A 19,747-nucleotide genomic window follows, 5' to 3' on the forward strand; every position below is an offset into this window, starting at 1 on the left:
ATCTATTTCCAGCACAGCTCCCGTCTTTGATGTTAGTTTTAATAATCTTGGTTTGTGTCTAACTCGGCTCCCCTGTGTGGTATTCCACAGTGACTCTGCTTTGTAGTGACTTTGTGGGGAATCGGTTTAGCACATCTGAGGGGTGCAACGTGTCCGACTCACCGCTCCACTGGCTTGTGGTGTTGCTCAAGGTTTGGTTCCAGGCGGCGACCAGGGACTGCACTGCAATCCAAAGGGAAACAGCTTCATCAGCAAACCCAGTCTTCATTTGCACATTTTATTCAAGGTTATAAAAGTCTTATTAGATTTTTCTTAACAGCCAGAAATGATAAGGAATGAAGGGTAGCGGTAAACATCGGTGACGGACCTTTCCTGGAGCAATTCCAGGACGCTACCTGCAAATATGAATCTAGACGTGCCCTGAAGGTCAGGCCATTATTTCTGCAATAACTCCACAGGATTTGGATAAGCAGAATCCGGAAATAAGGGATCCTCCCCTAGAGCAAAAGGTGGCACTCAATTTTGAGCTTTCTTCACCTCTTCCTGTAAACAGTGTTTTCACACGTATGTGGTGCGAAAAACATGAAAAAAATGTCCTAAACATAGACAAAAACAAAACAAGTTGTTTCCTGGAACATGACTTTACAATTTCCAAAGTACCAATATGACAGAAAACATAAAAACCCTCTAAGGGACAACCTAATATTAAATTTTTCATCAAAATCTATTAAACTTGAAAAGCTAGAAAATCTGAAAAAGATAAAAATATGAACAATTCCCATCTGTCTTTCCACCATTTGTAAGCGTACATTATTTTCACACATAGAAAGAGTTTTTTATATCACAAAAAAAAAAAAAATGTATACAAACAACTTCCATATCTGGAATACAAAGTCATTTATTTATTGACATCATCTTGAAGATAAACTCACTGACACATTGATAAAAAAAAAAGACATTTTCAATTGGATATGTAACCACTTATTGGTAACAGAAAAGGTTGAAAGGAGTCAAAAAGTATCTGAGAAGGAAACGCTCATTTCTCTCTGTTTAAAATACATTTTGGCCCAGATTTTTAAAACAACTGGAACGATAGATTTAGAACAAGGAACTCAGAACTAAAGAAGGAAAACTCAACATAATTTATGCCTAAGCTAAATCTGCTAGCCATACATGGGAGTCAACAGACAGACCTTTGAGGTGATCTTGGTTATTGTTTGTGAGCATAAAGTTTGTCAGGTAAGAAAATGCTTTCTCTTACAAATTTTACTTCTCCTGTATTATCTGTTGCTAAACACCTACTGGATTCTGCAGACTGCATGAAAACTAGCAACTTACTTACAAATGCTCCCCTGTGTCTTGCCCCAAAAGCTAGCTGCAGCAGCATGTCTATTTCCTCTATGTCTGAGCCAAATAAATGAGAAAACAAAGTCTATCAGTGATCTCTGTATTTTAGCTTCCCTCCCATCCATCACACACATTAGCATGAAGTAAATTTTTAGAACTACCTGAAAACAGAGTTGCAGCACATATCTTAAGTGGTACAGTCTTTGGAACACTTCCAGGCATACATGGTGTTGTAAAGTTAAACCTTCACATGTACAATGACGACTAGTTACGCAAAAAAAACGTTACACTCGCACAACCGCTGGATGGATTTCTAATTACACCACTTGGCTTAATAGAGAGCTTTTAAAGACCTCTAAAGGGTGCCACTTTGTTTTGTCTCCAAGGCAACTTTTGGTCTTTCAGACAACTTTTCTCCAGAATCCCTCCTCCTCATTAATTAAATTGGACTATAACTCTTCACTAAATGAACCAATGTTAAAGTGAGAGTGTTTTGCATCACTATTTTTTCTGTTGTGCCCTCTGTGTTTTTTGCATTCCAACATCGTTTGTTTGTTTGTTTTCTGTCTTGCGTGTCTATACATGTCTCCATTGATGACATGACAACAAATATGATTATCATGAGCAACAAGCTCAACGCTGCCGAAAAGAAAAGGCTGTAAAACTAATGGTGTAGGTCAGAAAATTAATAGCGCAGAACTACTGTCTGAACATTGTTGTCTTAAGTTATTGAAGCATCAGACATGGACTTCTGCTGTGCGTGACATTATACGGCAATATAAATAAATTGGGTACGCAAGTCATTTCACAGCTTAGTCTGTTTTTAAGTGGAGATATTTAGGGATATGTGAGAGCTACGCCATCGAGTCTCAGTATCATTCTGCTGCACAGTGGGATGCATTGTGTGGTTTAATTTGGAGGATTGGATGTCCCTGTAATCCTGCCAATGTGGGTGTTGGATCAGAAAATGGGTCGTTGAGGAAAGGCACAGATAAACAATCATCCTGGCATTTAGTTTGCAGGAATCATCTACTGGTTCATTATGCATCATTTGTCCATGAATGGAACATTTTAGCACCTACATAACAAAGCACAAAAAAGTGCATAAAAGGCATTTCTTTCTCTAAAAGTAAGCACACAAATTTAGTGACATATCTTTTTTGCAGCCAAAAGAATATTTTTCATGCATTTAAAATAAAACTAGTGTGTCAATAAAGAAAAAAATAGATTTTCACATATTTCCCCTTCCAAATATTGATCTCTGGCTAATCAATTGGTGCTACTTATTATGACAGCAAGATACTCTTTAGCACCAGTGGTTATATTTGCATTTATGATTTGAAATAAAAGTAATTAACATTTAGAAGAACAGACTATGGTATTTTTCCTCAAGGTCATCAGATGGTTTGAATTTTACACAAGACTATGCTTATGAAAAACAAAGACTTATTATGATTCCATTTGGAACAACCTGGGGCATCTTTGTTTTGAAAAAGAAATAAAGATCTTTATATTTCCTGCTTTTCCTCAGTTTGTGTTTAGTTGTGAGCTCTACAAGGAAATTAAACAATACAAAAAGACATTTAGCCAATATTCAAGAGGACAAAGTTGAGACTGAAGATGAGGTTTTGGCATTTAGAGGTTATGGACATGAAAAAGAAAAGACAGAAAATCAATTTAATCCCACAAGTGTGCTAACAGCCAAGCAGCTCAAACACTCAGGTCTGACAGCTCTGGGAAATAGCTGCTTGTAAAAAAAAAAACAAAAAACAAAAAAACCCCAGACTGCAGTGGCGTAATAAGCGTCGAGTTAATGCACGTCTATGACTTACGTGAGACATTCCCTGCCAGCAGAGCTTCACACGTCAAATCTGCTAAGGAGGCCGAGGGGAGGAGGCTCACAACGGCAAACACCTGCAGACAGTGAAGAGGAGAGCGATCGAGGTCAGGCTTAATCACAGAATCAAATATGAACATGTCTTCTCTCTGACCAGATCAATGAATCTTTAATTTCTTCACAGGAAATAAGATTGAACTAAATCCAACCCAAAGGCCTTCAGGACCCTTGAAAGAAACATAAGATCCTCCTGCTTCCCCTTTATAACTAATAGCATCGTTGTTTTTTTTTCATGTTCTGACTTCAATCTGATTGAGAATTTGTGGATAGCGCTACGAATTATGGTAAAAATACCACATGCATAGCAAAAACACAAGGGATGTGTCTTCAGTAATGTCAATAAAGACATTTGTATTGGTTACTGTGGTTTTATTGGTTGTTATGGAAGTGTGGAAATAATCTAATCATTTCTACACTTTCAATTTAATCCTTTTCAACAAAAACAAATGTAAATAAACAAAATGACTATTTAAAAAAGCTGCCTTTTGTTTGTTTCCATGGTTGCAGTTGGTAGCTCTGTTGCCTTCCAGCAAGAAGGTCCTGGGATCAAATCCCAGCCTGGTGTCTTTCTCCATGGAGTTTGCATGTTCTCCCTGTGCTTGTAGGGGTTCTTTCTGGGTTCCTCGTGTCCTGAAGGCTGTTTGGACTTTCTTGACTGCCATCAGGTACGAGTGTGTGAATGCATGGTTGTGTGTCTCAGTGTTGCCCTGTGAGGAACTGGGATCTGTCCAGTATGTTAACAGCTTCTCACCAGATAACTACTGGAGAAAGGCACCAAACTCCCACCACCCTCACAGGAAGAGCAGATACAGATAATACATGGATTCTTTCATTTTTTTCATATCATTTTTTTAAAATCTGAACACTTTTTTCTTGTTGTCTTACTAATATTTTGCTTAACTAAAAAAATAGAAGACATTTTTTTTCGCAATCATTCCTAACCTTTAACATTCTAATGTTTATAGAAACAGAAAATAAATCTTAAATAGGTTGTACTCGTTAATTCAAGGCTTTTTTTGTTTGTGCATAATTTTGGCATCAGGGCATTTTGCATCTGCAGATGGGAAAGAAAAACATAAAAACAAAAATGCACATAATTATAATACTGCAGCATCCTCCATCAGCTGTGTCTCATGTGACAGAGTTGTGTTTCCACCAAGACAGCAGCATGAGATAAACAGCCCTCTTTTTTCACACAGAGGGATGGGAAACAACAGAATCTGCATTTGTGGTTTTACTGAATGATACCAAAGAGGAATTTGCTGTTTGGATTAATTCTGCATCTCCACTCTTTGATCCTAAATGGGTTTCCTTTGCTTTGGACAGGGGACCGAGTTGGAAACAGTTCAAACCAGGAAGCCTGGCGAAGAAATAGGAGGGGGGGGGATCGTGTTATGTGTCGCACTGGAGACATCTGGAAACCACTGATTCACAGCCAGCACACATGCAGCTCTTGTTGGTGGTGCTTTATAATAACACAAAACGAGACAGTCATTGGTTTGGCTTTCTTTTCTATCTCCATCAAATGCCAAACTGAGCTGCACCTTACAACTGTCCAACAGTTTCCTGAACACAACCGGTCGGCTACAATTACCCTATAGAGCCCAGGTTTCACTTCCTCCTTGAATAAAACATTCCCATTGATAATTTATCCTTCAAAACCTTTCTTAAAGTAGAAAATAGTGGTAAAGTAGAACTTTAAGTTGCTCACAATTCATCAGTTATTTGTATTTAAATGTGGCGTCCTTTGATCAGAGTTGTGTTCATAACAGACAGTCTCAATGGCGTGAAATACCAAAAGGTTTATCAGATCACATTATGGGAAAATGCTGGAGTGCCCCAGATTTCAGAGCAGAGTTCATAATGGCTTGCTGCGCCTGCTTTCACGCTCCAGGAATCCAGACAGGTATCAGAATCATACAGCACCGACATTTCAAAACAACAACCAGTGAAAACAGGAACATAAACAACACAAGACTGGAAGAAGAACCTTGAATTTATGCCTCTCTGAGCAGGAAAAGGCATTTTCAGAATCAATTTTACTATTTTCAACCTTAATAGCAGTTTTGTGGTTAATAATTACTTGAACAGGTGCACTTGTGTGTGTATGCCTGGGTGTGTATGTGTGTGTGCACATGTGCACGCGCACACGTGCATGCGTGCGTGTACGTGTGTGTATGAAGACATGCTAAATCCCATCGTAGGAAGTATGCACATAATAATTTTCTTTATTTTCAGCATACTTGGAGTAGGGAGAGTACAATTACACCAGAGCAACAAATAAAACACAAAAGCTGAACATCAAAATAATTAAAAACATTTAAAAACTTATGGAAGAGGATTACAGCTATGGAAGAAAAAAAAAAAAGACATTTGACTTTTCTCAGACTTCAGGGTGACAGATGGGGAAGTAGCATAAAACATTAAGTCATTTTCAGAATCGTACTTATGATAAAAAGTTTACATGCTCTCAGTATTATGCAAATGTAAGATTTTTTTCACGATTTGCACTTGAATTGATATAAAAAATATAAACTGTGGACAATCTATTGTGGACATTTTCTAACCCACTCAAACCCAAAAATTGTACGTCCTTGCCGAAATGTCAACATCTATCTCCATTCCTATGTGTTTAATGCCTCTTAGGTAATTTGCAAGTTGCTTTTTGTAGCCATCAACAACTTTTCTGCACATTAAACCTCCTTCAGTAAGAAGTGGCAGGAGAAGTGATGAATCTTGATCAGTTTACATTCACACTACTTTTTCTGTTCCAACAAAAACAATTGGCAACAGAACTGTTTTTAACAAAAGGAAATGGAAATAAACTAAAAGAAGAAAAAAAAAGTTTTTTTACAGATGGTAATGAAACAAAATCTCAACCCCTCCATACAGCTCACTGTGCAAGCAGCAAATGCTTTGTCCACCCACAATGTCACTTTCCATATGGTAACATGAAGAGCTTTAACCATCTGGCTTAACCTGCAATGAGGAATGTGTTTTATTGCAACACTTAATTTTTGAAAATGCATCAGCATTTTAGATGACTTTATTTGATTTGTTCTTGACTATTTTTTATTAATTTTAGTATCAGAAAATAGCATGGGGATGAGCTGGAATGAGCCTCACCACTGCTTCCAAACTCATTTCTGTGGAAAACTTATGGCTTACACTTAAAATGAGGTTCAGTCAAGAAAAACTACGTAAAATTATCTCAACCAGTTCTTCCAAGGAGAGTTTTCACAACCTAAAATGACAACTCATCAATGAGTACACAAAGCATGTGATTGAAGCACAACTTGCTAAATGGCTTTTAGCCATCTATTAGAAAGGGTGCTAGAATAACTTTGAGCTTCTCTGTATATTTTAGACCTTAAGGAACATCCACAATGACCTGAAGCAATTCCCATTTTAGCAATTGTTGGTATTGTTAGCTATATAATAATTTCACTTCAGAAAAGAAGAACTGAACTTCGTAATTAAAAGTCCCAAAGTATTTTGGCATTTTTTCCTATTAAGTGAGGATGTAAACCTCTTACTGGATTTGTTTCATCTCTTTAGATTCAGTTCCAGGACCAGCAAGAGCAGGTTAAAATACAAAAACAAGCTTTTTGTCTACTTAGGTCTTGCTTAATAAGTCCCGGAGAAATGAATGTCCTTTTAACGAAAATAAGAAGAGGACAAAATAAAAAAAAAATCTGGATGAGGATGGTCCGGGCCAGACGTGACCCTAGCTGAGAAGCTGGGCCCTCGCCAAAATACGCATCGCCTGATTCCAGAGGAAAAGAAAGGGGGGACATTTCCCTTCAAGAAACTGGCTGATATACTCATCTAACTGATGAACTGATTCCAAAATGGGGTCTATTTATGGCTGATGGGTTTCTTGAGATGACAGCACTGAAGTCTGCCCTGCTATCTACAGTTAATCTAAAATGTATTTTGCTGTGGCAACAAATCCTGCAGCTATTTCTGGGTGGCATGCCGTCATCAGCAGCTGAATTCAGCCAAACGGTTAATTTACAAATGGAGGAAAAAGGCCCCAAATTAACATGTGGCAAAGTGCTGACTAATGCTGATTTATTTTCTTATGTCTTATCCATTCTGAACAGGAATCCAGGCGATCCTTACCTTCCAACTTTTTCAAATCTCCATTAATGCTGTCAAGATTGACCGATTTTAACTCTACCCTTGTATTAGGATAATGACTCACTCTATGCAGTACTAAATAGCCACTTTACAATTCTATGCGACACAAAGCTGCAAAGCGGCACGAATTCCACTTTCAAGATGAAGCTCAAAGTGAAATAATCCTCAAATTCAAATTGTAACAGAAAGCTACAAACCACATGAACAGAAAACCGGTCTGTTTTATGTTTTAACATAAAACAAAAAGTTTACCATAGCACTGTGCAGTATAACAACATTTCTGATAAAAAAGTATCATGTTGCCATTTCTATGCGAAACAATCAGTGTGAAAGAGTGACAATTCCTGGCTGCACTAGTGGCTTTAGTGGATCTTCTACCCATGATTTAAACATTAACCTACACACTTTGCACAAATGAATTTCTTTACCCTTCCAAACCATTAAATTCAGGTTGTAAAATCACTTCCATGGCTACATCAGTGTTAAATCATGTGGTACAAGTCTTGCAGATTGCTTCTACGGTACTCTTGATTGAACTTAAATGTAACCAACAATGTTTTGTAACTTTGATAGTTAAAAACAAGAAGTCTCGGTGTTGACCTCAGTTTCAACTTAAGTGGTCCTGAATGGAAATCTATTATCAGTAAATTCCAGCCTGGTACCATAAAAAGATGTGAAGCGGAAGTCCAGAGCAAGGTCAGCTGATGCTGAGTGTAAGGATGGTCATAATCAATACCTAATGATGTCCAAAATGCATTGTGCCAAATAGATAAGACCAAGAGTGCAAATACACTATTGTGCATGGTTTGTGTGAATTCAAGCCATAAATCGCAAAGTGTAAAACATTTGCAGGAGTTGAGACAGTTGGTTCCAGTGAAGAAAGATCTTAGTCTTTCAGGAATAAAACCTTGGTGTACTGAAATATTATTTGGTATTGCAACTATTAACTATTTTTTTTCCTTCTAGAAAATATCAACTAAAACAATATAGTCTATGCAGACTTATCAATACTTTGTATGTGTGAAACCAGGAAAAATGCTAGTTGACTTTCAACACCTCCAATGGTCTTAGGCCTTTTGTTAAACTTCTGAACAGATGTACTCTTTTATAGATTGAAAAAAAAATCATTTAAAGAAGGGTGAGTACAAAATAATTCAGTAGTTTGAAAAAGCCTGATAAGTCCAAAACATCACACAAACATCTGAATAAATCTTACACAAAAACCTTTTTAGTATGCTGATTTATTTGTTCTTTCTTCATGCATAAAAAACCAGCTGGCTACTGTGACCAATTTAGCCATATGGGCTTAGGAGAACCTTGGAAAACTATTGTCACTCAGCACAGTTGGATGCTGAATTGAGAAATGTAACCTGAAACTGTATTGCACAGTGGGAGGAAGTCTGCTCAGAAACACAGCTGAGATCTCTGGACGTGTGCTTGTCTGAGATTGACCTTACACAATGGTTTCACCTCATAATTAGAAGAATAGGTATCAAGTCCAGCAAGTGAAAGGTAAAAGACAAAACTCCTCCTTGTGAGGAGGGAAATGTGTAAAAGCCACTATCTGGATTGGCATCAAAGTCCAGTAGACGACTGACCCGCACATTTTGTTGTTGCAGAAGCATCTACTCTTTTTCCCTGGAGGCCGGGTTATTTAAGCAGGACAATGCCATGCCTCAGTCTGCACGGCATGCAGAAGCACGGCCTCTTAGAGGTGTCTGAATGGCCTGAATGAGGTCCAGCACTTACTTCAATTATAAATATCTGGGGGGAATACTAAAGAGGAGAATCTGACAACTATTACGAGGCTTTATAAGAAGGACTCGGATTTCACTTGTAAAACTGCAGCGCTTCAATTTCAGGATAGGATAACAACAAACACACCTCCCTCATAACACTGTGCTGCTTTCCAGCACTCTGCTTTGCTCCTGTAATTTTGTCTGTTGATTAAGAAAAAAAACGTCAGTCTGAGTTGCATTCTGGAATCAAATAGGTCTATTATACTAAAATATAGAGGGATTTTGCAAATTACAATAATATGTATGTTGTGTTTTCAATACAACAATAAAAACAAAGTAAAAAGAACAAAAAGGAGATGGAGGTAAAGCTACAGCAGCCTATTTGCTGGCTCTCATGCAACAGTCTTGTTTCTGCATGTTTTTGCCATATGAGGATTTCATGAAAAAGCAGTGGAGCGAAGAGGAGGAAAAAACCTTCCCCAAGTGAGTAAGTTAAAACACTCTGAAAGCTGCCTGAGGCCCAGCATTAAAACATTTTGTAGTCCAGAGGAGCTGTTGATCCAAACCTTTTCTATTACAAGCAGTTTGTGCCTCATTTGGTGCATACTTTGAGCTCATTAAGTGATCATTTTTTCCCCCAATTTTTTCTCTGCTTTGGCTCGTTTCGGTTTTGATCATTTCCAGAATTAAGCCTGATCTAGGTGAGCGGTCGTGTGAGCAGGAGTCTCTTTGCTGCCATGTTTGGCGTCATGATGACTAATTCTATCTGACTTATTTATTGCACTTGGTCTGTGTTAAAGCCAGAGTTTGGAGCTTAGATATATGAGCGGCAGCTTATTGTTTTCACAACGCATCCTGTGACCTGGAAGTGTTGCAGAACAAGTCAGACAGACATTTGTTAACCTCAGCATGAACAAGCTGCCGATATAATAGCTGCAGGTCATAGGTGTGGTTCATCAGCAAAATACAATGCTCATTCCACTGTCGCCCTTCACTACTGATTACAGACAGAACAGAAGTACGAAGAGGAATGTTTTCTCTGTGCTTGATGCTCTTTTCTTTCGCCAGTTTGCATTACAACTGAAACCATTGCACCATAGCGCATATTTTATTCTTCTTCTGCTTTCCTTTATGTATTTATTGTTCCTTTAGACACATTCATGTGTAAAAACTTAAATCATTTTAAAAGCTAAATATTAATATATCACAGTGGGTGAACTGGGTAACACCTGAGCAGTTTCTTCTTGTTAGAGATAAATACCTTTTATTATAGAATTATAGAGCAATAGAAGTCAATACAAGCAACTGTTTAAGTCAAATGATTTACGAATAAAGTACTAAAACATTGTAATTAATATTTTTAAATATAAACCTAACATGTAACATCTAACTTGTTCAATATTGTGTCGTGCCCATGGTCATATATTTATGTGCATTTCTTATAGTACATCTTTCACATGTATTTAGACAAGATGTTTGCATAAAGAATGGCATTTCTAGTAATTATTCATTCTATCAAGCCTCATACAATAACTGAGCTAAAGTGGGACATTTATTGAAATGAGCTCCAGTTAAATTCATTGATTGTTGCAAATAAAATATTTAAATTTTGATCACAGAGTTTAAACATCAGGCATATATATTCAATGTTAAACTACCTCACAGGATTTTAATCAGTCGAACTATGATAAGATAACAGTAAATCCAGACAAAGTGGAACATTTAGTAATTCTTTTTAAGAGAGAAGTATTTGTTTACTTTTTTTGCTTTCATATGATTTTTTAAAATATGTATATAGTAATGAATAAAAACTATATACCAAGAACTTAAAGGGAACCTTTATTGTCTTGAAATAATTATTCATTTTTAGATTTCCTCTTTGGTTTTTAGCTTTTGAGTTTTTTAAGCTTGGTTTAGTTTCTACCAAGCTTAATCATTTAGGAAGGTACAGACAGTCAAACATTAGAAATAATAGTTTTTTTTTTGTGTGTATTTTCAACAACAGTCTAAATGGAACAAAAACATCAGCAGAGATACAGAGTTGTATTTTTGTGCAGTGATTTATTTCAGGTAAAGAACATTTATGTCCATTAGCAGTCGGGACTCGGAGGGAGCAACTGCGGCTTCGACTGGGAGTGATTGCTGCGCTGCAGAAGACTTTGAAAATGCGTGCTTTCGGAGGTCTCAAAAAGTTTTAAAACCACCAAAAAAAAAAACAAAAAAAAAAAAAAAAAAAAACATTGGTAAATTTGACAGTCACTTAAAGTGTCACCAGAGGGATTTGAAAGCCTACTGGACAAAGTTGCTAAGTTACAAAGCAATATCGGAGTTCAACGCACCCATCAGGATTTCACGGGCAGGAACAATGTCCGGTCTGACCTTCAGATTCAGATTTTAGACATTTCCTGTTCTGTTTCTGAGAAGTACAGCACAGATGTTTTCGCTTTGTTTTATTTTGACAATTAAACATAAAAGAAGATTGCACTTGCATATTCAGAAAACATGTTGTAGTTTTAAAACAGAAAATGAAGGGATTCATGCCTTAATCTGACATTTATTCAATTCAAAACAAGGTACATCGTACATTGTGTAGTTTAAACCCTGAAAAAGGTTTTATAGAAGTCTGGTGATTTGTTAGGTCGTAAAAATTTGAATAATAGTGAAACAAAAACAATTCAGGTTTTAACCTGCTGATTGCCATTCACATAATCTCTTATTTTAAACTGGTGGTTTGGGATGAGTCAGCAAATGGAGTAGGACATCCCCAACTTGGCTTTGAAACTTTCTCTTATTTTATTCCCCCCTCTTCCGATACCAATCATTTATAATGTTCACTCACTTTATACTCAGCAGCGCATTTGCAATGTAAACAGAATTACTGCTTTTAACCACCCATTTGCGTTTTCTGCCGACTGGTGCATTGTGTATGGTCGGATTTGTAATCAAAACAAAAGACGAACAATGTTTATTGTGTAATCTTTTTTTGCGCCAATCATTTCCAAACTGCACGTCATATTGTCTCTGTTTAGTCTTGCTCAGAAAAAAAAAAAAGATAAAATCTAAACATTTTTTTCTGGTGCTCTCATCAATCACTTGTTTCATGTTTTCATGTCACAGTGCTTTCTACGATTTTCAGCATGGTAAAGACTTGCCAAAAGCCTGAATATAAACGCTTCTTCCTGCAGTTGCACAAACTGCCTACCGCTAAACAGCAGAGCACAAGGTTTTAAATTACATTACTTTTAATAATTTAATTTAATAATGATTTCATCTACCCAGTTTAATTGCTGAATTTAACTTATTATGGAGCAGAATATTTGAATGAAGCTTATTTGCAACAAATGGTACTTTATCCTGCAGAATGATTTCATCAGCTCTCTCTTGAAAATGAAACCTCATATCTCAATGGGCCTCACCTGCACAGACGAGGATATGACTGAAAATGAAAAAAAAAAAAAACAATACTGCCATTTCTCTCAGGCTGCCCAAGATATTTTTTTTTACTGTCCTCCTTACTATTTGTTGTGGCAAGATAAACTTCAGTTCTCATCCAGCCCTGTTTGCTGACATTTTTAGACAAACATATCATTACGGGATATATTTGAGTTTGTAGATTTTTACTCCGATTCTGCACCCAAAAGCAAAAGCATGAAAATATGAAGTCGATTTTTTGATTGATTGTGGCACACTTCTTTATATCAAGACTTCCCTTCACATGGAGAGACCTACTCTCTGCATTTTGCCGCAATCTGTCTAATATATGCAGGCTTCAGATCCTAACAACAAGCCATGTAAACAAAACAATGACCCCAAGTTGCTCGGGATCCAACGCAGCGTGACGTCAACGTAATGTTCTCAATACAAGTGCCCCTGGTTACAAGGTGACTTGTCTTAACTCTTTGGTTATGGTTCGGGTCAATTTGACCCGTTTCAATTTTTGAGTTGACCAAAGTGCAGGTTATTCTTTTTTTTTTTTTCATGAAATTTTGTGACTTTTCCTCATCTAGGGTCATGAACTTCTGAGTAAAATCTGGAGTCTTTGATGTGTTGAGAAGTGTCTGCACACAATTTGTGTACAAAGATGATGTTGTGGGTCATTTTGACCCAGACATAAAGTAGCCGTTTAAATACATAATAATCATGCCTCTTTGATGTGATTGGTTTTGATTGCCTCAGAATAGCTATTGAGAACCAGGTGTGCGTGGAGGAGGGACTTTCCCTTCCCTCTCCTTGTCACTTTTACATGCCCTTTCTTTGAGAGAGCTAAAGAAGCTTCATTGAAGATTTTGAATTGGGATAGCGATGTCGATGAAGAAATTTCAGAGATGGAAGATCCTTCAGAGCAAGAGGACAATGCCATTGATGATCCAGATTGTCATTTTTTCCAAGATGAGGAAGATTCAGAGGACGCTTCTTCATCAGATGAAAATCAAGAAATGCAACAATCCTCATCCACAAAGGGGACTTGGACATCTAAAGATGGTAAGATAAGATGATCATCATCACCACACCAAAGCCAAGGCAGACTGTCATCTTCTAATGTCATCAAAATGACTCCTGGTTGTTGGGTTTATTTTGTTCCCCAACCTGCAAGAATCAACTAAAGACACAAATTACTTTTCCGCAGAAAAGGGGAGAAGAGCCCAACGTGGTGAACCGCTGCCAAAAGCTGTCTGAGATCAACTCCGTCAGCTCTCAGTCCCCAACTGCCTTTTATTATGTGAATAAACAAAGAGGTTGGCTTTCTCACTCAGACATGCAAACAATTGACCAATACACTATCCTACAGGATTGTTCTGGAAGTCTTCCGTTGATGTCCCATCCTTAGAACACAATGATGACCACTCAGGATACAGATAAAGACCATTGCAGCTCGTTAACACAGAAATGTGTGAGACACCACTGGAAACCACTGGATCCAACTGGCTTGCATGCCTACATCGGAATTCTGGTGTTAGCTGGAGTATACAGGCTGAAGGGTGAAGCAACTGCAAGTTTGTGGAATGAAGAGAATGGAAGACCAATCTTCCGAGCAACAATGTCTTTGGAGACATGGACGCGAGAGAGACAAACTTGCAGCAATCAGAGATGTCTGGGATAAATGGGTCGAAATCCTGCCTTTATTGTATAATCCTGGACTCCATGTTACTGTCGATGAGTCCAGGGCCGGGCATCTGACCAACCTACAATGGAACCTTTCGATACAGGTGCAAAAAAACGTAAAAGATGCCGAGTCTGTTCCTCCCAAGATGACAGTAAAACAAGAACCTCTTGTGTGAGATGCAGGAAGTACATTTGCAGAAAGCACACTGTCACATTCTGTCCATCATGTGGGGAACACTGAAAATGTTGCACATTGACAGAGACAATGAGGCAAGGTCAATGAAAAGCAGTGTTCATGAAGAGTGAAAATTTTAAATAAGCAGTTCAATGATATAGTGTTCAAGTTGTGTATCTGTTCTTCTCATCTCTCATAAGTGTGTATCTAATCTAAAATAAATTTCTGACTGGTTTGACTTCATTTTTTACTGTTTTGAGACAAATTACACAATACGGGTCAAAATGACCCGCAACATCATAAACGTAGTTTGTTTCTCAATATAATACAAGAGATGATCAAACTCAAATTTATTGTTTTTCTTTCTGTACAAAGAAGACCAATATGTGTGGCAACTCTCGTGACATATTATATCCTGTACAGAAGGACATCATGAAGATCTCTCAAAAAAGTCATTTATAATTTTAAAGTGTTATTAGTGTAGGCTTTAAGTGTTAATCCATGGTAATTGTAACAAAATGCAATAACAATGTCTATTAAGCCTTTCTGTAGATTGTTTTAACTATATTTGGAAGCTTCTTTAAAAGTATGGACACATAGTTGCTGTTTGTCACATAATCTCTTAATTGCACTGAAGGCTTTGCATCTTCATTTAAAGCGATTAGCTGCTTTCTGACCTTCACGGACATGTGATACGTGTGTCAGTCTGTGAGAGAGGGGTCTTAAATCATAACAGAGGGGACACAAATAGAAAGCAGGGGAGGGATTGTGCAAAAGATTCTTGACTATTCTTAGGGCAGCAGCTCGTCTCTCACAATTAGGAGGAGGTGCATGAAGACATTCACCTCAGCTGGATCAGACTTTTTGTCAGGCTTACCTGGCCAGTAGCTCAGAGTAGGTTATGCTGCTCAAATCTAATCTTTTACTGTATATTCTGTTTTAAATGAATTAGCATCATCAAAATTATTCTATTATTCCATTTGTAAAATGCTAGAATGAAATATATATATATATATATTTTTTTTTCTTCTAAGCCAGAAGTTTAAAAATACTAAAGTGTCAATAACTTTACAAATAATTCAGATGGCTTTTGAAAGCTTCATATAGAGTAGTTGATGACAATTGAAGTAATTGGAGGCACCAATTTTAAGGAAGTTATACACAACTCAACAGCATGTGATCGTCTAACAAAGTTACCCTGCAGAGACGGGTTCTGCCTCCTCCAGATATCATGTTTTGTTGTGAAATGCAAGAGATCTTGTGACAATAGGGACTGAACTTGAAAAGATAATTTCATTGTCCACAATGAAAAAAGTCCTGGTGAGTCTCTGAGAGAGGAAAAGGCCGTTACTCAAAGAGTAAGATAAAAAGCCAGATTACAGTTTGCAACTGCCCTCAGGAGCAAAGACCTGATTGTTGGAGAAATGTCCTGTGGTCTGATGAAACTAAAATTGAAGTGTTTGGCCATAATGATTTTAATTGTGTTTGCGGGAGAGGAAGAAGCTTCACAGCTGGGTGAGAAGATTAGGTTATGTGAACTTTTTGGTGCAGGAGGGACTGGTTGAAACATCTCAAACCATCAACCAGAAAAGTTTGGATACAAATGGATCTTTTAAATGCACAAAGATCTTAAGTATGCTACCAATTGATGATGAAGCGGCTTAAATATCACAAACATGTTTTGGATTGGTCATCACAAATGCATGGTCTCAGTCTCATAAAACATGTGTGAGGTGACAGCAGCCCACATGCAATTCTTTCTGGAGAAGAGGTCAAAGTTTCAACAAACTTTTGCTTTTTGTGAAAAACTTGTGGAAGGACCCCCAAAAACCTTTGACCCAAGTCATATGGTTTATATGACAAATCTATCAAAAATTAAGTAGTTGTCTGAAAACATCTTGTGTTTAGAAAAAGGGTTTTTTTGTTTTGTTTTTTTAAATCTCCCTCTCTCATTATTTAGCCTTTTGGAAAATATAGGTTGCTTTACCAACAGGAAAGGTTTGTTTGATTTAATGCCAAGCATTACAAAAAAGGGAGGTTTATTATGTTGTTTGCAGATATCTGGTTTCAACTGTACATTTAGAAACTATAAAAACTCAATTAATGTCATCCAACTGAACAGTTCTGGCAGCCAATACTTGATTGGCCCTCCCATTTTCATGGATTAATGCATCAATGCAGCATGGCACGGAGACAATCAGACTGTGGCCCTACTGTGTACTAATGAGGAAGCGCAGGCCTCTTTGAGAACAGCCTTCAGCTCGTCTCCACTGTCAGCTCTGGAGTCTACGATCTTCCTCTTGACAACACTCTGGATGTTCTGTGGGGTTTACTTTCTGCTATGCAACACATGCCAGGCAAGTGCGCTCGTGTCATGATGATTAAATAAGGTAGTGGTGCCTTTGTCAGCCAGGCTGGAAAATGAAATCAGCATTTTCATAAAGATTGTCAGCAGAGAGCAGAAATAAGTGCTCTACAATTTCCTGGTAAACAACTGCACTGATTTATGGCCTGACATGACAGTGCATTAAGAGTGTGACATAGCTCCCTCGTCCTTGTGTATGCTTTTCTACAACATCTTTCCTTCCACTCAATTTTCCATTAATATACTTGGATACAGCATTTTGTGAAACAACCAGCTTCTGCAGTGACCTTTTGATGATTTACCCCCTCTCCTGTCACAGAGTATTGACTGCCTCCACAAAAGTTTTGGGCATAACATAAGATTCAAGAACGAAACATCAGTTTCAAAATTGGTTTTATGTAATACTCCGAATGTCTGATACACTAAAGTTTTGTTTTCTGAACAGCTGGAAGCCATGGTCATCAAAATGACAAATATGAAAGCTTCAAATATTTCACTGCAAGTAATGAATCTATAATTCCCGAATCTCACTTTTTTTAAAAACTGAATTACAAAATAAACAGACTTTTATTCAATGCATCCCTCTACAAAGCCTAACTTGTGTTAGCAAGTTAGGCTTTGTAGATGGCTAAATTGTAGCAGCCCAAAACACCTCAGGCCTCCCCAACACCATCAGTATGTCTCTTATATGAGGTCAACGCATCACGTGTCCTCATTGTTACCTCTGCAGGCTCCATTTAGGAGCAAAAACATGTGGCGATATTGAGATAAGTCAAGGGCGCACTACCAGAGAGGAGAGACATCTGAATGAAACACGAAAGAGTGCACTCGCTCGCTTCAACAAACCGGTGCCAAAAGTCGGATTTCTCAGCATCAGATAAGAATCACGCCACTTGGGATGATTTATGATCCGAAGATTCAAGTTCAGGTTTCAGTGTTTACAGGTAAACTCTTGCATCAGTACTTTAATGGAAACAGATATATATATATATATATATATATATATATATATATATATATATATATATATAAACTCTGTCAGGAACGTCCGGGTTTAAACCCTCATCTGGGAGAACTGTGCGGGTTTTTCCTTATGGTGACATTTCCCTGTCATGTTGGTGGAAGCTTTCTGTCCCTTTCGCATCATGATTAAATTCAGCGGCTGTTAATCAGAACAACAGACGGGGCCAGTTTTAATTAAACGCCCACAGCAGGAAAATGAAGTGGGAGCGCAAATTTTAAATATACAAAACTTACCTGGAGCAGATAAAAGCATTTGCGCCGCATCTCCAGACCTTTTCACGTAATTCTCATGTAGCCATAAATGTCTTCTCGTCACTTCATTAAGAAAATCTACCCAGCTCTTGATCACTGTCCTTTGAGTTCAGTTTGGCAAAAGAAATTCACAGCAGCACATGTCTTTGATTTATTGCTGTGCCAAAGACGCGTCGCTGGAAATGTCTCCAGAAAATACGCGCAGGTCGAGAGACGCGAATCGCGTTTCCAAAAATGTTTTCGCCAGAGGTGATTCCCAATTTATCATCTGCGGCACGTCAGGTGGAACAGTTCAGACGCACAAATTAAAAATGGATCAAACAGCATCGTCCTCTTTCCGAATGAAGTGAGGTCCAGTTTGGTCAGACGCGCTCCAGAGGGCAGGTTAGCCTTAGCCCGAGTCCCACTCTAAGCCTTCACTCGTGTTTTGTTCCGCAGGTCAAAACACTGAAAGGACCACGCCGTCACGTCTGCTCAGCTTCACACCCAGATCCTGACTCCTGCGTGAAGCCGCTGCGCCGTGCCTGCAGATCGGGTCTTCGACGCGCCGCCCACGTTGTGTCACTTTGTGTGCAGAGTCTCTATCCGGAGAGGAAACGCTGGATTCCTCCGTTGCTCTTAATCCTTAATCCATCTGCAACCCCGACGCCGATGCGAGGAATAAAAACTGAAAGTGTCTGAGCGGATTCTGGAGGAGAAATGACCCCCAGTTTAATTGAAGGCAAGTGACGCACCTGCAGTAAGGAGCCGTTTAAAAAAGAAAAAATAGATAACTTGTGTCGCATAGTTTATCTGAACACGGCCCAGATGACAGATTTGGCTGTGAGGTCAGACGAACAGATGGTCCGGAGTTTCAGTACATTTCAGAAGATCCCCAGGGATCTTTACAAATAGAGTTCAACATCTTTCCAAAAATAAGTGTAAAATCTGCTCTGTTCAGTGTAGATAGAAAGCAGATCAAATAAATGTATTTCTCCCAGCTAAGTTTCTATGATTAATGTTTATGTAAATTTTAATCTAAAGGTCATTACATTAAAAATAATAATAAATAAAAACTAAGTTGTTCTGATCGGTAGGGGGCAGCAGAAGTGAAACGCTGTAACTATTAAATATGTTGCCAAAAATGAATTTGTGTTGCATAACTTTTTTTGTTGGAAAAGGCCAGGACGTTAACTTTAATGCCATTTTTTAAAATTTAATATAAGAAAATATAAAATAATCTAATCTTTATAAATGTACACAACTAGTCTGTTAGTAGGAAACAAACTACTTGTCATTTTCTTCTGCTGCATGGGGGAATAGTTGATTTTTTGGATGAGGACCAGGTGGCAAATCAGATAGAACTGCATTGCTAACCTATTTTGGAAGCTTTTAGACAACTTTAAAAGCAGACAGTATTGTCTACAAACATTAACAAATACATTTTTCTATGCTTGGAAACAGTTTACCTGGGCAACACTTCAGCAAGGATTTACAGGGACAGTAGTATGGTGCCCTGGATAGTTATTTTGTTGTAGTTGAAAATGTCGAAGTCGTTTTAATTGTTGTATTTTTGTTTATGTAACCAATTAACAACAGTTAAAAATGATGATGGCATATCCTCAACTTTGATCCCTCCCTCTGTCCATGTTTCTAGTAACAACAGAAAGCTTAACATGCAATCTGCACGCTTATTTTAAGCATATTTGTGTGCTGTGGAAAAT

The 19,747-nt window shown here is 37.8% G+C and overlaps 1 protein-coding gene across 1 annotated transcript in view; it reads right to left on the reverse strand.

Moving 5' to 3' along the window:
- Positions 1-18,718, reverse strand: part of LOC129368025 (corticotropin-releasing factor receptor 1-like) — a 78,901-nt gene extending 60,183 nt beyond the window's left edge. Inside the window, exons 1-3 of the mRNA XM_055042788.1 lie at positions 18,027-18,718; positions 3,180-3,261; positions 163-222 (exon numbers count right to left, since the gene is read on the reverse strand). Coding sequence (XP_054898763.1) covers positions 163-222; positions 3,180-3,261; positions 18,027-18,056 — 172 coding nt within the window. The 5' untranslated portion in view covers positions 18,057-18,718. The remainder of the gene's footprint in view (positions 1-162; positions 223-3,179; positions 3,262-18,026) is intronic.
- Between the last annotated feature and the right edge of the window lie 1,029 nt (positions 18,719-19,747).

Source organism: Poeciliopsis prolifica, unplaced genomic scaffold, assembly GCF_027474105.1.
Source record: "Poeciliopsis prolifica strain line A6 unplaced genomic scaffold, Auburn_PproV2 SCAFFOLD018, whole genome shotgun sequence".
Taxonomy (NCBI): domain Eukaryota; kingdom Metazoa; phylum Chordata; class Actinopteri; order Cyprinodontiformes; family Poeciliidae; genus Poeciliopsis; species Poeciliopsis prolifica.